This window comes from Penaeus chinensis, chromosome 8 (genome assembly GCF_019202785.1).
Source record: "Penaeus chinensis breed Huanghai No. 1 chromosome 8, ASM1920278v2, whole genome shotgun sequence".
Lineage (NCBI taxonomy): Eukaryota > Metazoa > Arthropoda > Malacostraca > Decapoda > Penaeidae > Penaeus > Penaeus chinensis.
Genome location: NC_061826.1, coordinates 14092074 through 14117640, shown reverse-complemented (window position 1 = coordinate 14117640; position 25567 = coordinate 14092074). Strand labels below are relative to the sequence as shown.

The 25567-nt window shown below is 35.7% G+C and overlaps 7 protein-coding genes and 1 pseudogene across 7 annotated transcripts; all 8 read right to left on the bottom strand.

Annotated features, from left to right (window-relative positions):
• Positions 1-1743: 1743 nt before the first annotated feature.
• On the bottom strand, positions 1744-2490 carry LOC125027792 (neurotrophin 1-like; the record flags this gene model as incomplete). The annotated part of the gene is made up of 1 exon (XM_047616928.1): positions 1744-2490. A coding segment is annotated over one exon (747 nt), but the record flags the coding sequence as incomplete, so codon positions are not given.
• Positions 2491-4973: 2483 nt separating this feature from the next.
• Positions 4974-5714, bottom strand: LOC125027791 (protein spaetzle 3-like). The gene has a single exon (XM_047616927.1). It carries the CDS (start codon positions 5712-5714, stop codon positions 4974-4976), a length of 741 nt encoding a protein of 246 aa, XP_047472883.1.
• A 2779-nt stretch (positions 5715-8493) lies between these two features.
• Positions 8494-11023, bottom strand: LOC125027790 (neurotrophin 1-like). The gene is made up of 3 exons (XM_047616926.1): positions 11018-11023; positions 9601-9660; positions 8494-9240 (listed from the first exon to the last, which is right to left on the bottom strand). The coding sequence occupies exons 1-3, from the start codon at positions 11021-11023 to the stop codon at positions 8494-8496; spliced, it is 813 nt and encodes a 270-aa protein (XP_047472882.1).
• A 734-nt stretch (positions 11024-11757) lies between these two features.
• Positions 11758-12498, bottom strand: LOC125027788 (protein spaetzle 3-like). Its single transcript, XM_047616925.1, has one exon. It carries the CDS (start codon positions 12496-12498, stop codon positions 11758-11760), a length of 741 nt encoding a protein of 246 aa, XP_047472881.1.
• Positions 12499-15273: 2775 nt separating this feature from the next.
• LOC125027787 lies at positions 15274-16603 on the bottom strand (annotated as a pseudogene).
• Positions 16604-17621: 1018 nt separating this feature from the next.
• Positions 17622-18356, bottom strand: LOC125027786 (protein spaetzle 3-like). The gene has a single exon (XM_047616924.1). The coding sequence runs from the start codon at positions 18354-18356 to the stop codon at positions 17622-17624; it is 735 nt and encodes a 244-aa protein (XP_047472880.1).
• A 2650-nt stretch (positions 18357-21006) lies between these two features.
• Positions 21007-23756, bottom strand: LOC125027785 (neurotrophin 1-like). Its single transcript, XM_047616923.1, has 3 exons — positions 23741-23756; positions 22093-22223; positions 21007-21753 (listed from the first exon to the last, which is right to left on the bottom strand). The coding sequence occupies exons 1-3, from the start codon at positions 23754-23756 to the stop codon at positions 21007-21009; spliced, it is 894 nt and encodes a 297-aa protein (XP_047472879.1).
• A 507-nt stretch (positions 23757-24263) lies between these two features.
• On the bottom strand, positions 24264-25004 carry LOC125027784 (protein spaetzle 3-like). The gene has a single exon (XM_047616922.1). The coding sequence runs from the start codon at positions 25002-25004 to the stop codon at positions 24264-24266; it is 741 nt and encodes a 246-aa protein (XP_047472878.1).
• Positions 25005-25567: the final 563 nt, after the last annotated feature.

Here is a 25567-nt window from a genome sequence, read left to right as displayed (position 1 = left end):
AGTTAATATTCATACATTTCACCAATTATTGAGCCGCACAGTGGTGGTGTCACATTTCAGCTATTAAAGGAAAGGATTCTTATCCACAACCTTACTATTAACGGAGATAGTGAAGGCGCCTAGGCCGCGTCAACCCTTATGGTCGCCTTGCCCACAAGAATGAGCGAGCTGTTTCGCCATGCTCTTGAGGGTAATCGAGCTATTATGCGGTTAATTTTACTTCATATAGACAGAGACAACCGCCGCTCGTCTCTATGCCAGTAGTCAACATTCCATCTGGACAGACCGCCCAAAGTACAGAATGGTTAATGATTAGAAGAAATGAATGTGCTAGACATCAAAGGTCATGAGTACAGTGATTTGGAAAGGACACAACAGAGAACATGTCAGTCGCTTACGTGACTTCGTTGATGAGAAAACAAAAAAAACATGATTATATATGCTTGAAGAAAAAAAATTGTCTTGCTCTTGCCACCTTTCCGCATGTATATGTAATATGTTTGCCGAAAATATTCTGATTTTCCTGACAGTGCTTAGGTTGAATATATATATATATATATACATATAGAATTACCCAATAGTTACAACTATTTTTACATCTATTAGCACTGATTTCTAATTTTATCACAATCACTGATATCACTAATAAGGATGACCAACGTCATTGTAATAATAATAATCATGATGATAATATAAGTTTTATTGTTGTCAATATTATTACATAGATTATTGTTATTCGTAATAACAGTAGTATCATTTTCAGGACTATCACCATTGTTATCAGAACTGCGATTTTATTATTATCATTATTACTATTATCATTAAGTTACTACTATCATTATTGACATTATTATCATTATTATTCCTGTAATTATAACTGTCATAATGATTATTATGCACAATCACATAATCATGTTCCTTTACATTATCACCGTCCATCATCACTGTCATGGACTGTGTTTACTATCTACATGGATTTATTTTTTATTTATATATTGTATACACATGCCTTCACAAATACATAAATGTGCATTTAGGTATCTGCGTGTGTATACGTGAATATACATATACGTATTATATATATTACATCGTTATGTATGCGTACGTACCATATATATTTACCATATACTTATCTGCATGTATACACATATATACTTTCTAGAGAGATATGCTTATATATACATATATATGTGTGTGTGTGTGTGTCTGTAAATATATATACATATATGTATATGCAAACATACATACGTATATATCCTTATATACATACATATATGTGTACATTCGTATACATACTGTATGTATAGACTATGCTTATATTAGAATTTGTATGTATATACATAACCATAAACATGTTTGTGTTTGTGTATATGTATGCGTCTAAGGTTATATATGTACATATGTATATATACATATACATACATACACATATATACATAAACATGCAAAAAATATATAACTTAGAAATATTCAAGTTATCAAAAGGAAAATATGTAAATATCTAATTCGAAATATTATATTTATTTTCATTCTTCACAAAAGAGGGGGATTTAGATGTCATTTGTATCATTTCTGTAGATATTATGATCAAAAGGCTAGAAAACTGCTTTCTTCACGTACCTTACGACTTTCCATGAATGGTATGCCTTATTCCCAAGGCAATATGAATGATAAAATATTGTTAAATTCATATTAAGTTCATCCCCCCTCCCCCCATATGGCTTAAGATCCGGTGTTTGGTGACTAATGATCGATGGTGTAGGCACCCAACAGACAAGCACAGCTAGCGGGAAGCTTGAATGTCTCGATGGCGAAGGGGAAGTACTGATCATAGGGGTTGTAGACAAGGAAGCGGTGGTAGATGGACTTCTGCAGACACTTGGACTCGTAGCACATAGGCACCAGAGGACATGCATCGGCGGAAGTGAGACACTCTTCGATGCGTGTTGTCTGAGTGAGAGTCTGATAATGGACATCGATATTGTTTACAACGGCACGCCATTTTCCCTCGGTGTTTTGTGCACGAAGGGGTCTGACGTAAGCGGTTTCTGATGGGCACAAGTAAGTTTCCTCATCCAAGGTATTTGGTCGGTCCACAGACAGTTCAGTGTTGAGGTCGGCTACGTCAGCATAGAGGGAAAGGAGCTTCTCGTAGTGATGCTCGGCTGCATGTTTGATCTCGTAAGTAGGATAATGGTCGTCTTGGAGGCACCATGCTTTGGTTGTGTTGGCAGCACATTCTGGCACAGCAGGCTCGTGTCCATTTTCATAGGAAGGCTGTGGGTGATAAGTGGGAGCAGGGTGGTAGGAAGGTTGTGGATGGTATGAGTGCTGCGTGTGGTAGGTAGGTTGATGGTGGTGTGAAGTACGTGCGTGGTGAGAGGAGCTGTGATGGCTGACAGCAGGAGCACCGCCGAGACTAATGCTGACGTGTGAGCTTTGATCGGCCACAACTACGACCGCCAAATACAGCGAAACCTGCAACACAAAATATGTATGTGAATAAGTATTGTTAGTTATTTGTGTGTGTGCTTATGTTTATGTATCTATAAATATATGTGTATAAATTTACATATATATATGTAGATATGTATATACATGCATATGTATGCATGTTTCTATATGTGAATATATACATACACAAATACACATATAACTGGATATTTACAGATGAATACTTATTCAAATGTTCATGCATATATATATATCTATATATATATATATATATATATATATATATATATATCGTTTGCACATATATACATATATGTTAACTGTTTTCCTGTATGTACGAAAAATTATAAACTGCATCATCCTATATAGATTTTTCTCTAGACAGAAGATAACAGGAACTCACCAAGTATCGTAAAGCCATGCTTGCACTTTCAGCTCTCGGCTCGTTCGAACTGTAGCGACTATGATGAAGAACCTCCCTTATGTAGGGAACATTACCTCCCCTAACCCCCACACCGTACACCCCTATAACGCCTTCGAAAAGCGAAAGTAATTCAGCCTTCATTAATGGGTCCCGTAAGTGCATGTCCTTATTTTTTTACTATATATGTATTATACAGTAAACCTTTGCATATATTCACTCATACATATGCCCAAATTATATCTTGTATCCTCACATGCAGTGTGTGTATATAAATGTCTATACATATGTGTACAAATACATATATATATACATATATATCCATTTATATATACATACATATATGCATTTATATATATATATACATATATATGTACCCATATATATCATATACTTATCTATATATATACTTATATATGTATATATGTGTATGTAAGCATATATGTATGTGCATGTATATTTATCTATTGATCTAATCATTTATTAATCAGTTTATATATATGTATATATATATATATATAGTTGTACATATATATATATATTATATATATTATGTAATATTTATATTTACATATATATTCATGTGTTTTATGCATATACATATGTGTGTAATACATATATGCAGCCTATATTAAGCTATATATATATATATATATATATTTATATATATATGCATATATACATATATTTATTTATGCTCTTTATTCTAATTAACACAAGGGTTTCTGTATATTTTTAAAGATTGTATGTTTTCTTTACTATTATTCCTACAACTATTGTTATTATTAAGAATATCAATGTAATTTACGTTGTTCCTATATTGCCATATTTGTTGTGCTACTATTATCCACATTATTGCCATCATTTGATTTATCATTATTGTTATCATTGTCATTATTGGTCTTATTATAATTGCGATTATATTGTTGTTATTATTACCATTATTACTGTTATATACTGTTACTGCTATTACGAGGTGGCGAAGAAGGTGCTCCACACGTTCCACACTACCCATACGAGGGCAGACCTAACCCTGGCAAGACAAGGCGAGGTTCCTGTACCCCTCAGCACTTATTCCTATACGCCCAATATTAAAAAAAGAAAATAACAGTAATAATAGTAATAACTTAATAAACCAATTTCTCTTATAAAAGTTTTTATTTACGTGCCATATTCCCATAAAAGGCAAAATCCTAGGTCGTCTTTTAAACAGAGAAAGAACTCAGTCTTAGCATTATCATTATAATCATTTTTATCATATATATTTTGAATCATCAGTATTGGTCCCATTATCATTACTATCACAAGCATTATCATGATGTTCTTACTATTATCATTATCATCCTTATCCCCACTACCAGTTTAAATACTGGTATTATGATTGTTGTTTTTATCATTTTTTTTTTTTTTTATTATATTCTTTTTCTCTATTTATTTTTCTTTTTCACTTTTTGCCTTCTTTTTATTATTACTATAATTCTTATTATACTATGATCATTATACTTACTATTATTATTTTTATGATCATTATTATTTTTATGATTGTTCGTACCAGTTGCAGTATTTTCCTGATAATGTAATCACCTTTATTTTATCTATATCGTTACCTTTAGAATATATCATCTTTGCTGTTATTATCTCCATGATCAGTGTTATGGTTATCATCAATATCATTGTTGTTATAAATTTACTGTTGTTTTTACTGTTGTTATTTGCATTGCTTTGGTATTTCAATCATCATTACTATGGTCATCACCTTCACTAGGTGGGGAACCTGGAATTAGCAATGGAGACCTCACTTTTGCCAATCGAAATGTTGCGAATGCAGAATCTTTAGTTCTTTTTATATGTATATTTTTTGTGCCAAGGAGTTACAAAGCATGTAATAAGCTCAACAATGATTTATTTATTAAAAATATGGATTTCTCGCATCTACCTTCTACATGGGTAAATTAAAGAGGAAATTGAAGAGAGAGAGAGATCCCCGGCGGTTCCTGGTATGACTAGTAGTACGTGAAGAAAGCAGTTCTCCAGTCACGTAAGGGGTAATAGGAATTTTCGGTAGTTCATTGGTGTTGAGGAGTGTTGTGGTGGCTTGTTAGGCGGGAAGGTGACAGGAGCAGGCAGAGGGCATCTTGAAAATGTCGATGAAAAGACCCTTGTAGGGGTCACATGGGTCGTAGGAGAGAAGTCGGTGGTAAACTGACTTTTGGGTGCAGTGGCTCTGGTAGCAAGGAGCAAGGGCGCGGCAAGCAGCCTCTGGGAACAGACAAGTTTCGAGACGGGCAGTTTGGCTGTAATAATGAACGTCGTTCACAATGACGCGCCACTTGCCGTCCACATTCTGGGCACGTTTGGGCATGGCATATACCACTTCGGAGGGACAGATATAACCCTCAGGACCAGCCCAGTGAGTGGCATCGTAGGGAGAGTCCCCAGTGGAGGCTCCAGTGTAGTAAGAGTAGTCGAAGGCCTCCTCCTGATCCTTGGTAAGCATGTCTACCAGGTCATCAGCAGACTGGTCGGCCACGTCAGCGTACTTCTTGGCGAACAGGTGATCGGCAGTGATGGCAGCCTTGATCTCGTACTCAGGATACTCAGTGTCTTCCAAGCAGTAGGAGAGAGTAGAGTTATCAGCGCATGCTGGGGCAACAGTTGGGTCGCAGTAACCGTGCTCATAGGTATGCTTGTGGCCGTAAGCAGGGGCCTGATGACCGTAAGCAGACGCATGATGACCGTAAGCTGGCTGTGGGTGACGGCCATATGCTGGAGGATGGACGGAGCCTAGAACGACTCCGGCGCATACCAGAACGACCAACTGGAAAGAAAAGATTAACATTAAAATAAAATAAACATTTCGTAAAGACCAATTTCTTCAGATAGTACAGAGAAGACAGCTCTAGATGCCAGTATTGCTACAACCTACCAACGTAAGAGCCATGATGACACGAGCAGATAGATGCGAGAAACGCTTCTACTGGCCCATCCGTTATTATCGAGCTTATATACTCCAGGTGTACTATGGCCACGCCCACGCAGTACAGAGATGCATGCCTCCAAGGTTTGATCTACGTGAAAGTGAATGAAAAGTATCATGTACATATATATGTATACATATAGAGAAATACGTAAATATATACATATATACACATGTGTGTATATATATAATTATATGTACATGTATCTGTATATAATTATGTATACAGATAAATTTATCCATGCATTCACACACGCACATACTGCATTTTATATAAATAACATACCTGCCTAGAAACGTCCACATACACACATCAGCATTTATTGTTTTATTTACACGAGTGCAGATGCGCAGAATTAGCTTTTGGCCACGCCTACGCACTACGAAGATGAGCAATTCCAAGGTCTGATCTTTATGAAAGTGAATGAAAAGTATCATACAGCTATATGTATACACACAGAGAAATAGGTACGTATATATGTACATATGTATATATATGTTCATATATACATTCATATATTTACACATGTATACATACAGTCTCACATACTGGACACATACACACATATATATGTTTGCATACATGTACAGGTACAGGCACAGGTGTAAATTCGTAAAACTAGATATCAAATTAAACATATAATAATCTTGATTCACTTTCACCACAGACATATACATACACAATCACATACATACATACACATATATGTGCATGTGTATGTGCGTCTATTAGTCATGTTCTATGTTGATTTAGTTAATATTCATACATTTCACCAATTATTGAGCCGCACAGTGGTGGTGTCACATTTCAGCTATTAAGGGAAATGGTTCTATTCCACAACCTTACTATTAACGGAGATAGTGAAGGCGCCTAGGCCGCGTCAACCCTTATGGTCGCCTTGCCCACAAGAATGAGCGAGCTGTTTCGCCATGCTCTTAAGGGTAATCGAGCTAATATGCGGTTAATTTTATTTCATATAGACAGAGACAACTGCCGCTCGTCGCTACGCCAGTAGTCAACATTCCTTCTGGACTGACCGGCCAAAGTACAGAATGGTTGATGATTAGAAGAATTGGATGTGCTAGACATCAAAGGTCATGAGTACAGTGATTTGGAAAGGACACAAAAGAGAACATGTCAGTCGCTTACGTGACTCCGTTGATGAGAAAAAAAACGATGATTACATATGCTTGAAGAAAAAAAATCGTCTTGCTATTGCCACCTTTCCGCATGACACGCCATCACAATGTTCCTTAATGAATAACACCACTCAATACATTATGTATTATATGTTTGCCGAAAATATTTTGATTTTCCCGACAGTGCTTAAATTGAAAATATATATATAGAGATTTACCCAATAGCAACAACTATTTTCACATCAATTAGCACTGCTTTCTCATTTTATCACAATCATTGATATCACTAATAAGGATGACCATAGGCTTTGTAATAATGATAATTATGATGATAATATAAGCATTATTGTCAATATTATTACATAGATTATCGTTATTGGTAATAAAAGTAGTATCATTTTCAGGACCATTGTTATCAGAACTGCGATTTTATTATCATTATTATTATCATCATTAAGTTACTATTATCATTATTGACATATTCATTATCATTATCATTACTGTAATAAATAACTGTCATAATGATTATTATGCATTATAACATAATCATGTTCATTTACATTATCAGCGTTCATCACCACTGCCATGGACTGTGTCTACTATGAACATTGATTTATTTTATATATATATATATATAGTGTATACACACATACATTAACACATACATAAATGTGCATTTATGTATCTGTGTGTGTGCGTGAATATACATATACGAATTATATATATACATATATTTATACTATATATACATACACATAGTTATGTATGTGTATATACCATATATATTTACCATATACTTATATGCATGTATACACCATATATATTTACCATATACTTATATGCATGTATACACATATATACTTTCTAGAGAGAGAGAGAGAGAGATGCTTATACATATATCATATATTTATACATATGTGTGTGTAAATATATATACATATATGTTTATGCAAATATACATACGTATATATCCCTACATACATACATATATGTGTACATTCGCAGACTGTATGTATAAACCATATTTATATAAGAATTTGTATGTATATGCATAACCATATACATATATATATATATATATATATATATATATGTTTGTGTTTGTGTATATGTATGTTTATATATGTATATATACATATACATACACACACATATATACATACATATACATAAACATGCAAAAAATATATAACTTAGAAATATTCAAGTTATCAAAAGGAAAATATGTAAATATCTAATACGAAAAATGATATTTATTTTCATTCTACACAAAAGAGAGGGATTTAGATGTCATTTGTATTCGGTTCTCCTCATTTCTGTAGATATTATGACGAAAGGATGGCTAGAAAACTGCTTTCTTCACGTACTTCACAACTTTCCATGAACGGTATGCCTTGTTCCCAGGGCATTAAGAATGATAAAATATTGTTAAATTCATATTAAGTTCACCCCCCCCCCCCACACACACACACAATATGGCTTAAGATCAAGTGTTTGGTGACTAATAATGATCGATGGTGTAGGCACCCAACAGACAAGCACAGCTAGCGGGAAGCTTGAATGTCTCGATGGCGAAGGGGAAGTACTGATCATAGGCGTCGTAGACAAGGAAGCGGTGGTAGATAGATTTCTGCAGACACTTGGACTCGTAGCACTCAGGCACCAGAGGACATGCATCAGCGGAAGTGAGACACTCTTCGATACGTGTTGTCTGAGTGAGAGTCTGATAATGGACATCGATATTGTTTACAACGACACGCCATTTTCCCTCGGTATTCTGTGCACGAAGGGGCCTGACGTAAGCGGTCTCTGATGGGCACAAGTAAGTTTCCTCATCCAAGGTATTTGGTCGGTCCACTGACAGTTCAGTGTTGAGGTCGGCTACGTCAGCATAGAGGGAAAGGAGCTTCTCGTAGTGATACTCGGCTGCATGTTTGATCTCGTAGGTAGGATAATGGTCGTCTTGGAGGCACCATGACTTGGTTGTATTGGCAGCACATTCTGGCACAGCAGGCTCGTGTTCATGCTCATAGGAAGGCTGTGGATGATAAGCGGGAGCAGGGTGGTAGGAAGGTTGTGGATGGTATGAGGGCTGCGTGTGGTACGTAGGTTGATGGTATGAAGGACGTGCGTGGTGAGAGGAACTGTGATGGCTGACAGCAGGAGCACCGCCGAGACTGATGCTGACGTGTGAGCTTTGATCGGCCACAACTACGACCGCCAAATACAGCGAAACCTGCAACACAAAATATGTATGTGAATAAGTATTGTTAGTTATTTGTGTGTGTGCTTATGTTTCTGTATGTATAAATATATGTATATAAATTTACATATATATAAGTAAATATGTATATACATGTATATGTATGCTTGTTTAAATATGTAAATATAAATATACACAAATACACATATAAATGGATATTTACAGATGAATACTTATTAACATGTTCATGCATATATATATATATATATATATATATATATATATATATCATATCGTTTGCACATATATACATATATGTTTACTGTTTTCCTGTATGTAGGAAAGATGATAAACTGCATCATCCTAAATAGATTATTCTCTAGACAGAAGATATCAGGAACTCACCAAGTATCGTAAAGCCATGCTTGCACTCTCAGCTCTCGGCTCGTTCGAACTGTAGCGACCCTGATAAAGAACCTCACTTATATAGGGAACATTACCTTACCCAACCCCCACCCCGTACACCCCTATAACGGCTTCGAAAAGCGAAAGTAATTCAGCCTTCATTCATGGGTCCCGTAAGTGCATGTCCATATTTTTTTACTAAATATGTATCATTCGTACAGTAAACCTTTGCATATATTCACTCATACATATGCCCAAATTATATCTTATATCCTCACATGCAGACACAAACACACACATGCATATGTATGAGTGTGTGTATATGAATGTCTATACATATGTGTACATATACATATATATACATATATATCCATTTATATATACTTACATATATGCATTTATATATATATACATATATATGTACCCATATATATCATATATTTATCTATATATATACTTATATATGTATATATGTGTATGTAAGCATATATGTATGTGCATGTATATTTATCTATTGATCTAATCATTTATTAATCAGTTTATATATATATATATATATATATATATATATATATATATAGTTGTACATATATATATGATATATATTATGTAATATTTATATTTACATATATATTCATGTGTTTTATGCATATATATATATATGTGTGTAATACATATATGTAGCCTATATTTAGCTATATATATATATATATATATATATATATACATATATATGCATATATACATATATTTATTTTTGCTCTATAGTCTAATTAACAAAGGGGTTGCTGTATATTTTTAAAGATTGCATGCTTCCTTTAGTATTATTCCTATAACTATTGTTCTTATTATGAATATCAATGTCATTTACGTTGTTCCTAAATTACCATATTTGTTGTGCTACTATTATCCACATTATTGCCATCATTTGATTTATCATTATTGTTATCATTGTCATTATTGGTCTCATTATAATTGTGATTATATATTGTTGTTATTATTATCATTATTACTGTTATTATATACTGTTGTTGCTATTATGAGGTGGCGAAGAAGGTGCTCCACACGTTCCGCACTACCCCATACGAGGGCAGACTTAACCATGAAAAGACAAGGCGAGGTTCATGTACCCCTATTCCTATACGCCCAATATTTAAAAAATAGTAGTAATAACCAAAGAAACCAATTTCATTTATAAAAGCTTTTATTTATGCGCCAAATTCCCATAAAAGACAAAATCCAAAGTCGTCTTTTAAACAGAGAAAGAACTCAGTCTTAACATTATCATTATAATCATTTTTTTCATATATATTTTGAATCATCAGTATTGTTCTCATTATCATTACTATCACAAGCATTATCATGATGTTCTTACTATTATCATTATCATCCTTATCCCCACTACCAGTTTAAATACTGGCATTATGATTGTTGTCTTTATCATTTTTTTTTCTTTATTATATTCTTTTTCTTTATTTATTTTTCTTTTTCACTTTTTGCCTTCTTTTTATTATTACTATAATTCTTATTATACTATGATCATTATACTTACTATTATTACTTTTATGATCATTATTATTTTTATGATTGTTCGTATCAGTTGCAGTATTTTCCTGATAATGTAATGACCATTATTTTATCTATATCGTTACCTTTAGAATATATCATCTTTGCTGTTATTATCTCCATGATCAGTGTTATGGTTATCATCAATATCATTGTTGTTATAAATTTACTGTTGTTTTTACTGTTGTTATTTGCATTGCTTTGGTATTTCAATCATCATTACTATGGTCATCACCTTCACTAGGTGGGGAACCTGGAATTAGCAATGGAGACCTCACTTTTGCCAATCGAAATGTTACGAATGCAGAATCTTTAGTTCTTTTTATATGTATATTTTTTGTGCCAAGGAGTTACAAAGCATGTAATAAGCTCAACAATGATTTATTTATTAAAAATATGGATTTCTCGCATCTACCTTCTACATTGGTAAATTAAAGAGGAAATTGAAGAGAGAGAGAGAGCAGGGACGGGAGCGTCCCGGCGGTTCCTGGCATGACTAGTAGTACGTGAAGAAAGCAGTTCTCCAGTCACGTAAGGGGTGATAGGAATTTTCGGTAGTTCATTGGTGTTGAGGAGTGTTGTGGTGGCTTGTTAGGCGGGAAGGTGACAGGAGCAGGCAGAGGGCATCTTGAAAATGTCGATGAAAAGACCCTTGTAGGGGTCACATGGGTCGTAGGAGAGAAGTCGGTGGTAAACTGACTTTTGGGTGCAGTGGCTCTGGTAGCAAGGAGCAAGGGCGCGGCAAGCAGCCTCTGGGAACAGACAAGTTTCGAGACGGGCAGTTTGGCTGTAATAATGAACGTCGTTCACAATGACGCGCCACTTGCCGTCCACATTCTGGGCACGTTTGGGCATGGCATATACCACTTCGGAGGGACAGATATAACCCTCAGGACCAGCCCAGTGAGTGGCATCGTAGGGAGAGTCCCCAGTGGAGGCTCCAGTGTAGTAAGAGTAGTCGAAGGCCTCCTCCTGATCCTTGGTAAGCATGTCTACCAGGTCATCAGCAGACTGGTCGGCCACGTCAGCGTACTTCTTGGCGAACAGGTGATCGGCAGTGATGGCAGCCTTGATCTCGTACTCAGGATACTCAGTGTCTTCCAAGCAGTAGGAGAGAGTAGAGTTAGCAGCGCATGCGGGGGCAACAGTTGGGTCGCAGTAACCGTGCTCATAGGTATGCTTGTGGCCGTAAGCAGGTGCCTGATGACCGTAAGCAGACGCATGATGACCGTAAGCTGGCTGTGGGTGACGGCCATATGCTGGAGGATGGACGGAGCCTAGAACGAATCCGGCGCATACCAGAACGACCAACTGGAAAGAAAAGATTAACATTAAAATAAAATAAACATTTCGTAAAGACCAATTTCTTCAGATAGTACAGAGAAGACAGCTCTAGATGCCAGTATTGCTACAACCTACCAACGTAAGAGCCATGATGACACGAGCAGATAGATGCGAGAAACGCTTCTACTGGCCCATCCGTTATTATCGAGCTTATATACTCCAGGTGTGCTATGGCCACGCCCACGCAGTACAGAGATGCATGCCTCCAAGGTTTGATCTACGTGAAAGTGAATGAAAAGTATCATGTACATATATATGTATACATATAGAGAAATACGTAAATATATACATATATACACATGTGTGTGTATATATATAATTATATGTACATGTATCTGTATATAATTATGTATACAGATAAATTTATCCATGCATTCACACACGCACATACTGCATTTTATATAAATAACATACCTGCCTAGAAACGTCCACATACACACATCAGCATTTATTGTTTTATTTACACGAGTGCAGATGCGCAGAATTAGCTTTTGGCCACGCCTACGCACTACGAAGATGAGCGATTCCAAGGTCTGATCTCTATGAAAGTGAATGAAAAGTATCATACAGCTATATGTATACACACAGAGAAATAGGTACGTATATATGTACATATGTATATATATGTTCATATATACATTCATATATTTACACATGTATACATACAGTCTCATATACTGTACACATACACACATATATATGTTTGCATACATGTACAGGTACAGGCACAGGTGAAAATTCGTAAAACTAGATATCAAATTAAACATATAATAATCTTGATTCACTTTCACCACAGACATATACATACACAATCACATACATACATACACATATATGTGCATGTATATATGCATCTATTAGTCATGTTCTATGTTGATTTAGTTAATATTCATACATTTCACCAATTATTGAGCCGCAATTATTGAGTGGTGGTGTCACATTTCAGCTATTGAGGGAAATGGTTCTATTCCACAACCTTACTATTAACGGAGATAGTGAAGGCGCCTAAGCCGCGTCAACCCTTATGGTCGCCTTGCCCACAAGAATGAGCGAGCTGTTTTGCCATGCTCTTAAGGGTAATCGAGCTATTATGCGGTTAATTTTACTTCATATAGACAGAGACAACTGCCGCTCGTCGCTACGCCAGTAGTCAACATTCCTTCTGGACTGACCGGCCAAAGTACAGAATGGTTGATGATTAGAAGAATTGGATGTGCTAGACATCAAAGGTCATGAGTACAGTGATTTGGAAAGGACACAAAAGAGAACATGTCAGTCGCTTACGTGACTCCGTTGATGAGAAAAAAAACGATGATTACATATGCTTGAAGAAAAAAAAATCGTCTTGCTATTGCCACCTTTCCGCATGACACGCCATCACAATGTTCCTTATTGAATAACACCACTCAATACATTATGTATTATATGTTTGCCGAAAATATTTTGATTTTCCCGACAGTGCTTAAATTGAAAATATATATATATAGATTTACCCAATAGCAACAACTATTTTTACATCAATTAGCACTGCTTTCTCATTTTATCACAATCATTGATATCACTAATAAGGATGACCATAGGCTTTGTAATAATAATAATTATGATGATAATATAAGCATTATTGTCAATATTATTACATAGATTATCGTTATTGGTAATAAAAGTAGTATCATTTTCAGGACCATTGTTATCAGAACTGCGATTTTATTATCATTATTATTATCATCATTAAGTTACTATTATCATTATTGACATATTCATTATCATTATCATTACTGTAATAAATAACTGTCATAATGATTATTATGCATTATAACATAATCATGTTCCTTTACATTATCAGCGTTCATCACCACTGCCATGGACTGTGTCTACTATGAACATTGATTTATTATATATATATATATATATATATATATATATATATATATAGTGTATACACACATACATTAACACATACATAAATGTGCATTTATGTATCTGTGTGTGTGCGTGAATATACATATACGAATTATATATATACAGATATTTATACTATATATACATACACATAGTTATGTATGTGTATATACCATATATATTTACCATATACTTATATGCATGTATACACCATATATATTTACCATATACTTATATGCATGTATACACATATATACTTTCTAGAGAGAGAGAGAGATGCTTATACATATATCATATATTTATCCATATGTGTGTGAATATATATACATATATGTTTATGCAAATATACATACGTATATATCCCTACATACATACATATATGTGTACATTCGTAGACTGTATGTATAAACCATATTTATATAAGAATTTGTATGTATATGCATAACCATATACATATATATATATATGTTTGTGTTTGTGTATATGTATGCGTCTAAGGTTATATATGTATATATATATATACATACTACATACATATATACATACATATACATAAACATGCAAAAACTATATAACTTAGAAATATTCAAGTTATCAAAAGGAAAATATGTAAATATCTAATTCGAAAAATTATATTTATTTTCATTCTTCACAAAGGAGGGGGATTTAGATGTCATTTGTATCAATTCTGTAGATATTATGATCAAAAGGTGGCTAGAAAACTGCTTTCTTCACGTACTTAACGACTTTCTATGAACGGTATGCCTTCTTCCCTGGGCATTAAATATGATAAAATATTGTTGAATTCATATTAAGTTCAACCCCCCCCCCCCTCAATATGGCTTAAGATTAGGTGTTTGGTGACTAATGATCGATGGTGTAGGCACCCAACAGACAAGCACAGCTGGCGGGAAGCTTGAATGTCTCGATGGCGAAGGGGAAGTACTGATCATAGGGGTTGTAGACAAGGAAGCGGTGGTAGATGGACTTCTGCAGACACTTGGACTCGTAGCACTCAGGCACCAGAGGACATGCATCGGCGGAAGTGAGACACTCTTCGATGCGTGTTGTCTGAGTGAGAGTCTGATAATGGACATCGATATTGTTTACAACGACACGCCATTTTCCCTCGGTGTTCTGTGCACGAAGGGGCCTGACGTAAGCGGTCTCTGATGGGCACAAGTAAGTTTCCTCATCCAAGGTATTTGGTCGGTCCACAGACAGTTCGGTGTTGAGGTCGGCTACGTCAGCATAGAGGGAGAAAAGCTTCTCGTAGTGATACTCGGCTGCGTGTTTGATCTCGTAGGTGGGATAATGGTCGTCTTCGAGGCACCATGAATTTGGTTGTGTTGGCAGCACATTCTGGCACAGCAGGCTCGTGTTCATGCTCATAGGAAGGCTGTGGGTGATAAGCGGGAGCAGGGTGGTAGGAAGGTTGTGGATGGTATGAGGGCTGCGTGTGGTACGTAGGTTGATGGTGGTATGAAGGGCGTGCGTGGTGAGAGGAACTGTGATGGCTGACAGCAGGAGCACCGCCGAGACTGATGCTGACGTGTGAGGTCTGGTCGGCCAGAACTGCGACCGCCAAAGACAGCGAAACCTGCAACACAAAATATGGTAAGATGCGTGCATATTGATGAACCTAGAGTCTGTTATAGGTGGTATATCGTGTGCATACATATACGCGTCCACATTTACACGCGCATATTTATATGTGTGCATGTGCATGTTTATACACATAGCCTTATATACATGGCTAGCTAGATAAATATTAAGATGCATATATTTACAAAGTTATATATACATTCACAAACACGGACTCATGGGGAAAAAATATATACATGAATAAGCATTTGTCATTTGTGCGTGTGCATATGTTTGTGTGTGTATATATATATCTGTATATATATACATGTAATTATGGATATATATTTATATATAAGTAAATATATAAATATATGTATATGTATACAGATAATTGTATATACATCATATGTATATATACATCAAAATTTACATGCATATATATATATATATATATATATATATATATATGTAATTTGCACATATACAAATATATGTATTTACTGTTTTTCCTCTATCTACAAACGTGAAGATGACAAAGTGCACCATCCTCAATAGAATTTTCTCTAGACAAAAGATAACATGAACTCACCAAGTATCGTAAAGCCATCCTTGCACTCTCAGCTCTCGTCGCGTTCGAACTGTAGCGACCATGATGAAGGACCTCCTTTAAGTAGGGAACATTACCACCCTCACCCCCCCCCCCCCCCTCATCCGATACACCCCATAGCGTATTCGAAAGGCGTAAGTAATTCAGCCTTCATCCATGGGTCCCATGAGTACATATCCTTGTTTCTAGATTGTTTTTATTGTATATGTATCATTCGCACAGTAAACATTTGCACATATGCACTCAGCCATACGCACATACGCCCAAGTGATATAATATATGCACACACAACTGTATATGAAAGCATACACACACAAACACACACACGTGTGTGTGTCTAAGTGTATATGACTGTATATACCTATGTATACATATATGAATGTGTATATATATACATATATATGTACATTTCTATATACATATATTATGTACCTATATATATGTGTGTGTGTGTGTGTGTGTATACGTGTGTACATAGATATTTATTATTTTATCTTTTTATATATGGTTATACTGCACATACATATCTATGATATATATATATATATATATATATATATATATATCATATATATATTTACATATATGTATATATATAAACATTTATATATACCTATATATGTACATCTATATATACATATATATGTACATTTATATACATACATATCTATGAAATATATAATATACATATATATTTACATATATAAATATTTATGCGGATTATGTATATATGTATATACAATACATATATGCAACCTATATATATATATATATATATTATATATATATATATTTACATATATATATACATATATATATGCATGCGTTGTGTGTGTGTATGCTTTTTTTATTATTATTGTTATTACTTATTCTATGTGGTAGTACGTAAAGAAAGCAGTTCTCCAGTCACGAGGGGTGTTCTCCGCTTTAAAGGCTAACAGGAATTGCATGTGGTTCTGTAGCCGTGGAGTGTTAGTGAGTAAAAAGGTGATTCATTGAGGAGCATTGTTTTGGCGTGTTAGGCGGGAAGGTGACAGGAGCAGGCAGATGGCATCTTGTAGATGTCGATAAAGAGGCCCTTGTAGGGGTCACATGGATCGTAGGAGAGGAGTCGGTGGTACACTGACTTCTGGGTGCAGTGGCTCTGGTAGCAAGGAGCAAGGGCGCGGCAAGCAGCCTCTGGGAACAGACAAGTCTCGAGGCGTGCAGTCTGGCTATAATAGTGAACGTCGTTCACAATGACGCGCCACTTGCCTTCCACATTCTGGGCACGTTTGGGCATGGCATATACCACTTCGGAGGGACAGATGTAACCCTCAGGACCAGCCCAGTGAGTGGCATCGTAGGGAGAGTCCCCAGTGGAGGCCCCAGTGTAGTAAGAGTAGTCGAAGGCCTCCTCCTGGTCCTTGGTAAGCATGTCTACCAGGTCATCAGCAGACTGGTCGGCGACGTCAGCGTACTTCTTGGCGAACAGGTGATCGGCAGTGATGGCAGCCTTGATCTCGTACTCAGGATACTCAGCGTCTTCCAAGCAGTAGGAGAGAGTGGAATTGGCAGCGCATGTTGGGGAAACAGTAGGGTCGCAGTAACCGTGGGCATGTTGGTGGCCGTAGGCAGGTGCATGGTGACCGTAAGCAGGCGCATGATGACCATAAGCGGGCTGTGGGTGATGGCCATATGCTGGAGGATGGACGGAGCCCAGAACGACTCCGGCGCATACCAGAACGACCGACTGGAAAGCAAAGATTAACATTAAAATAAAATAAACATTTCGTAATGACCAAACTCTTCAGATAGTACAGTGAAGACAGCTCTAGATTCCCAGTATTGCCACAACCTACCAACGTAAGAGCCATGATGACACGAGCAGATAGATGCGAGAAACGCTTCTACTGTTGCCCATCCGTTATTATCGAGCTTATATACTCCAGGTGTGCTTTGGCCACGCCCACGCAGTACAGAGATGCATGCCTCCAAGGTTTGATCTACGTGAAAGTGAATGAAAAGTATCATGTACATATATATGTTTACATATAGAGAAATTCGTAAATATATACATATATACACATTTGTGTGTATATATATAATTATATGTACATGTATCTGTATATAATTATGTATACAGATAAATGTATGCATGCATTCACACACGCACATACTGCATTTTATATAAATAACATACCTGCCTAGAAACGTCCACATTCACACATCAGCATTTATTGTTTTATTTGCACGAGTGCAGATGCGCAGAATTAGCATTTGGCCACGCCTAAGCACTACGAAGATGAGCGATTCCAAGGTCTGATCTCTATGAAAGTGAATGAAAAGTATCATACACCTATATGTATACACACAGAGAAATAAGAATGTATATATGTACATATGTATATATATGTTCATATATACATTCATATACTTACACATGTATACATACAGTTTCACATACTGTACACATACACACATATATATGTTTGCATACATGTACAGGTACAGGCACAGGTGTAAATTCGTAAAACTAGATATAAAATTAAACATATAATGCTCTTGATTCACTTTCACCACATACATATACATACACAATCACATACATACATACACATATATGTGCATGTGTATATGCATCTATTAGTCATGTACTATGTTGCTTTAGTTAATATTCATACATTTCACCAATTATTGAGCCGCACAGTGGTGGTGTCACATTTCAGCTATTGAGGGAAATGGTTCTATTCCACAACCTTACTATTAACGGAGATAGTGAAGGCGCCTAGGCCGCGTCAACCCTTATGGTCGCCTTGCCCACAAGAATGAGCGAGCTGTTTCGCCATGCTCTTAAGGGTAATCCAGCTATTATGCGGTTAATTTTACTTCATATAGACAGAGACAACCGCCGCTCGTCTCTATGCCAGTAGTCAACATTCCATCTGGACAGACCGCCCAAAGTACAGAATGGTTAATGATTAGAAGAAATGAATGTGCTAGACATCAAAGGTCATGAGTACTGTGATTTGGGAAGGACACAAAAGAGAACATGTCAGTCGCTTACGTGACTTCGTTGATGAGAAAACAAAAAAACGATGATTATATATGCTTGAAGAAAAAAAATTGTCTTGCTCTTGCCACCTTTCCGCATGTATATGTAATATGTTTGCCGAAAATATTCTGATTTCCCTGACAGTGCTTAGGTTGAATATATATATATATATACATATAGAATTACCCAATAGTTACAACTATTTTTACATCTATTAGCACTGATTTCTAATTTTATCACAATCATTGATATCACTAATAAGGATGACCAACGTCATTGTAATAATGATAATCATGATGATAATATAAGTTTTATTGTTGTCAATATTATTACATAGATTATTGTTATTGGTAATAACAGTAGTATCCTTTTCAGGACTATCACCATTGTTATCAGAACTGCGATTTTATTATTATCATTATTACTATTGTCATTAAGTTACTATTATCATTATTGACATATTCATTATCATTATTATTCCTGTAATTATAACTGTCATATTGATTATTATGCACAATCACATAATCATGTTCCTTTACATTATCCCCGTCCATCATCACTGTCATGGATTGTGTTTACTATCTACATGGATTTATTTTTTATTTATATATTGTATACACATGCATTCACAAATACATAAATGTGCATTTAGGTATCTGCGTGTGTATACGTGAATATACATATACGTATTATATATATTACATCGTTATGTATGCGTACGTACCATATGTATTTACCATATACTTATCTGCATGTATACACATATATACTTTCTAGATAGAGAGAGATATATACATATATGTGTGTGTGTGTGTGTGTCTGTAAATATATATACATATATGTATATGCAAACATACATACGTATATATCCTTATATACATACATATATGTGTACATTCGTATACATACTGTATGTATAGACTATGCTTATATTAGAATTTGTATGTATATACATAACGATATACATGTTTGTGTTTGTATATGTATGCGTCTAAGGTTATATATGTATATATGTATATATACATATACATACATACACATATATACATACATATACATAAACATGCAAAACATATATAACTTAGAAATATTCAAGTTATCAAAAGGAAAATATGTAAATATCTAATTCGAAAAATTATATTTATTTTCATTCTTCACAAAAGAGGGGGATTTAGATGTCATTTGTATAATTTCTGTAGATATTATGATCAAAAGGTGGCTAGAAAACTGCTTTCTTCACGTACTTAACGACTTTCTATGAATGGTATGCCTTATTCCCTGGGCATTAAATATGATAAAATATTGTTAAATTCATATTAAGTTCACACCCCCCCCCTCCCCCTATGGCTTAAGATTAGGTGTTTGGTGACTAATGATCGATGGTGTAGGCACCCAACAGACAAGCACAGCTGGCGGGAAGCTTGAATGTCTCGATGGCGAAGGGGAAGTACTGATCATAGGGGTTGTAGACAAGGAAGCGGTGGTAGATGGACTTCTGCAGACACTTGGACTCGTAGCACTCAGGCACCAGAGGACATGCATCGGCGGAAGTGAGACACTCTTCGATGCGTGTTGTCTGAGTGAGAGTCTGATAATGGACATCGATATTGTTTACAACGGCACGCCATTTTCCCTCGCTGTTCTGTGCACGAAGGGGCCTGACGTAAGCGGTTTCTGATGGGCACAAGTAAGTTTCCTCATCCAAGGTATTTGGTCGGTCCACTGACAGTTCAGTGTTGAGGTCGGCTACGTCAGCATAGAGGGAAAGGAGCTTCTCGTAGTGATACTCGGCTGCATGTTTGATCTCGTAGGTAGGATAATGGTCGTCTTCGAGGCACCATACTTTGGTTGTATTGGCAGCACATTCTGGCACAGCAGGCTCGTGTTCATGCTCATAGGAAGGCTGTGGATGATAAGCGGGAGCAGGGTGGTAGGAAGGTTGTGGATGGTATGAGGGCTGTGTGTGGTAGGTAGGTTGATGGTGGTATGAAGGACGTGCGTGGTGAGAGGAGCTGTGATGGCTGACAGCAGGAGCACCGCCGAGACTGATGCTGACGTGTGAGCTTTGATCGGCCACAACTACGACCGCCAAATACAGCGAAACCTGCAACACAAAATATGTATGTGAATAAGTATTGTTAGTTATTTGTGTGTGTGCTTATGTTTATGTATCTATAAATATATGTGTATAAATTTACATATATATATGTAAATATGTATATACATGCATATGTATGCATGTTTCTATATGTGAATATATACATACACAAATACACATATAACTGGATATTTACAGATGAATACTTATTCAAATGTTCATGCATATATATATATATATATATATCGTTTGCACATATATACATATATGTTAACTGTTTTCCTGTATGTACGAAAAATTATAAACTGCATCATCCTATATAGTTTTTTCTCTAGACAGAAGATAACAGGAACTCACCAAGTATCGTAAAGCCATGCTTGCACTTTCAGCTCTCGGCTCGTTCGAACTGTAGCGACTATGATGAAGAACCTCCTTTATGTAGGGAACATTACCTCCCCTAACCCCCACACCGTACACCCCTATAACGCCTTCGAAAAGCGAAAGTAATTCAGCCTTCATTCATGGGTCCCGTAAGTGCATGTCCTTATTTTTACTATATATGTATTACACAGTAAACCTTTGCATATATTCACTCATACATATGCCCAAATTATATCTTGTATCCTCACATGCAGACACAAACACACACATGCATATGTATGAGTGTGTGTATATAAATGTCTATACATATGTGTACAAATACATATATATACATATATATCCATTATATATACATACATATATGCATTTATATATATATATACATATATATGTACCCATATATGTCATATATTTATCTATATATATACTTATATATGTATATATGTGTATGTAAGCATATATGTATGTGCATGTATATTTATCTATTGATCAAATCATTTATTAATCAGTTTATATATTTATATATATATATATATATATATAGTTGCACATATATATATGATATATATTATGTAATATTTATATTTACATATATATTCATGTGTTTTATGCATATATATATGTGTGTAATACATATATGCAGCCTATATTAAGCTATATATATATATATATATATATATATATATATATGCATATATACATATATTTATTTATGCTCTATATTCTAATTAACAAAAGGGTTGCTGTATATTTTTAAAGATTGTATGTTTTTTTTACTATTATTCCTATAACTATTGTTATTATTAAGAATATCAATGCAATTTACGTTGTTCCTAAATTACCATATTTGTTGTGCTACTATTATCCACATTATTGCCATCATTTGATTTATCATTATTGTTATCATTGTCATTATTGGTCTTATTATAATTGCGATTATATTGCTGTTATTATTATCATTATTACTGTTATATACTGTTGCTGCTATTATGAGGTGGCGAAGAAGGTGCTCCACACGTTCCACACTACCCATACGAGGGCAGACCTAACCCTGGCAAGACAAGGCGAGGTTCCTGTACCCCTCAGCACTTATTCCTATACGCCCAATATTTAAAAAAAAAATAACAGTAATAATAGTAATAACTTAATAAACCAATTTCTCTTATAAAAGTTTTTATTTACGTGCCATATTCCCATAAAAGGCAAAATCCTAGGTCGTCTTTTAAACAGAGAAAGAACTCAGTCTTAGCATTATCATTATAATTATTTTTATCATATATATTTTGAATCATCAGTATTGTTCTCATTATCATTATCACAAGCATTATCATGATGTTCTTACTATTATCATTATCATCCTTATCCCCACTACCAGTTTAAATACTGGAATTATGATTGTTGTCTTTATCATTTTTTTTATTTTTTTTTATTGTATTCTTTTTCTTTATTTATTTTTCTTTTTTACTTATTGCCTTCTTATTACTATTACTATCATTCTTATTATACTATGATCATTATACTTACTATTATTACTTTTATGATCATTATTATTTTTATGATTGTTCGTATCAGTTGCAGTATTTTCCTGATAATGTAATGACCATTATTTTATCTTTATCGTTACCTTTAGAATATGTCATCTTTGCTGTTATTATCTCCATGATCAGTGTTATGGTTATTATCAATATCATTATTAATGTTACAATCATTGTTGTTATAAATTTACTGTTGTTTTTACTGTTGTTATTTGCATTGCTTTGGTATTTCAATCATTATTACTATGGTCATCACCTTCACTAGGTGGGGAACCTGGAATTAGCAAGGGAGACCTCACTTTTGCCAATCGAAATGTTACGAATGCAGAATCTTTAGTTCTTTTTATATGTATAATTTTTGTGCCAAGGAGTTACAAAGCATGTAATAAGCTCAACAATGATTTATTTATTAAAAATATGGATTTCTCGCATCTACCTTCTACATGGGTAAATTAAAGAGGAAATTGAAGAGAGAGAGAGAGCAGAGACGGGAGCGTCCCGGCGGTTCCTGGCATGACTAGTAGTACGTGAAGAAAGCAGTTCTCCAGTCACGTAAGGGGTAATAGGAATTTTCGGTAGTTCATTGGTGTTGAGGAGTGTTATGGTGGCTTGTTAGGCGGGAAGGTGACAGGAGCAGGCAGAGGGCATCTTGAAAATGTCGATGAAAAGCCCCTTGTAGGGGTCACATGGGTCGTAGGAGAGAAGTCGGTGGTACACTGACTTTTGGGTGCAGTGGCTCTGGTAGCAAGGAGCAAGGGCGCGGCAAGCAGCCTCTGGGAACAGACAAGTTTCGAGACGGGCAGTTTGGCTGTAATAATGAACGTCGTTCACAATGACGCGCCACTTGCCGTCCACATTCTGGGCACGTTTGGGCATGGCATATACCACTTCGGAGGGACAGATATAACCCTCAGGACCAGCCCAGTGGGTGACATCGTAGGGAGAGTCCCCAGTGGAGGCTCCAGTGTAGTAAGAGTAGTCGAAGGCCTCCTCCTGATCCTTGGTAAGCATGTCTACCAGGTCATCAGCAGACTGGTCGGCCACGTCAGCGTACTTCTTGGCGAACAGGTGATCGGCAGTGATGGCAGCCTTAATCTCGTACTCAGGATACTCAGTGTCTTCCAAGCAGTAGGAGAGAGTAGAGTTAGCAGCGCATGCTGGGGCAACAGTTGGGTCGCAGTAACCGTGCTCATAGGTATGCTTGTGGCTGTAAGCAGGTGCCTGATGACCGTAAGCAGGCGCATGATGACCGTAAGCTGGCTGTGGGTGACGGCCATATGCTGGGGGATGGACGGAGCCTAGAACGACTCCGGCGCATACCAGAACGACCAACTGGAAAGAAAAGATTAACATTAAAATAAAATAAACATTTCGTAAAGACCAATTTCTTCAGATAGTACAGTGAAGACAGCTCTAGATGCCAGTATTGCTACAACCTACCAACGTAAGAGCCATGATGACACGAGCAGATAGATGCGAGAAACGCTTCTACTGGCCCATCCGTTATTATCGAGGTTATATACTCCAGGTGTGCTTTGGCCACGCCCACGCAGTACAGAGATGTATGCCTCCAAGGTTTGATCTACGTGAAAGTGAATGAAAAGTATCATGTACATATATATGTATACATATAGAGAAATACGTAAATATATACATATATACACATTTGTGTGTGTATATATAATTATATGTACATGTATCTGTATATAATTATGTATACAGATAAATTTATGCATGCATTCACACACGCACATACTGCATTTTATATAAATAACATACCTGCCTAGAAACGTCCACATGCACACATCAGCATTTATTGTTTTAATTACACGAGTGCAGATGCGCAGAATTAGCATTTGGCCACGCCTAAGCACTACGAAGATGGGCGATTCCAAGGTCTGATCTCTATGAAAGTG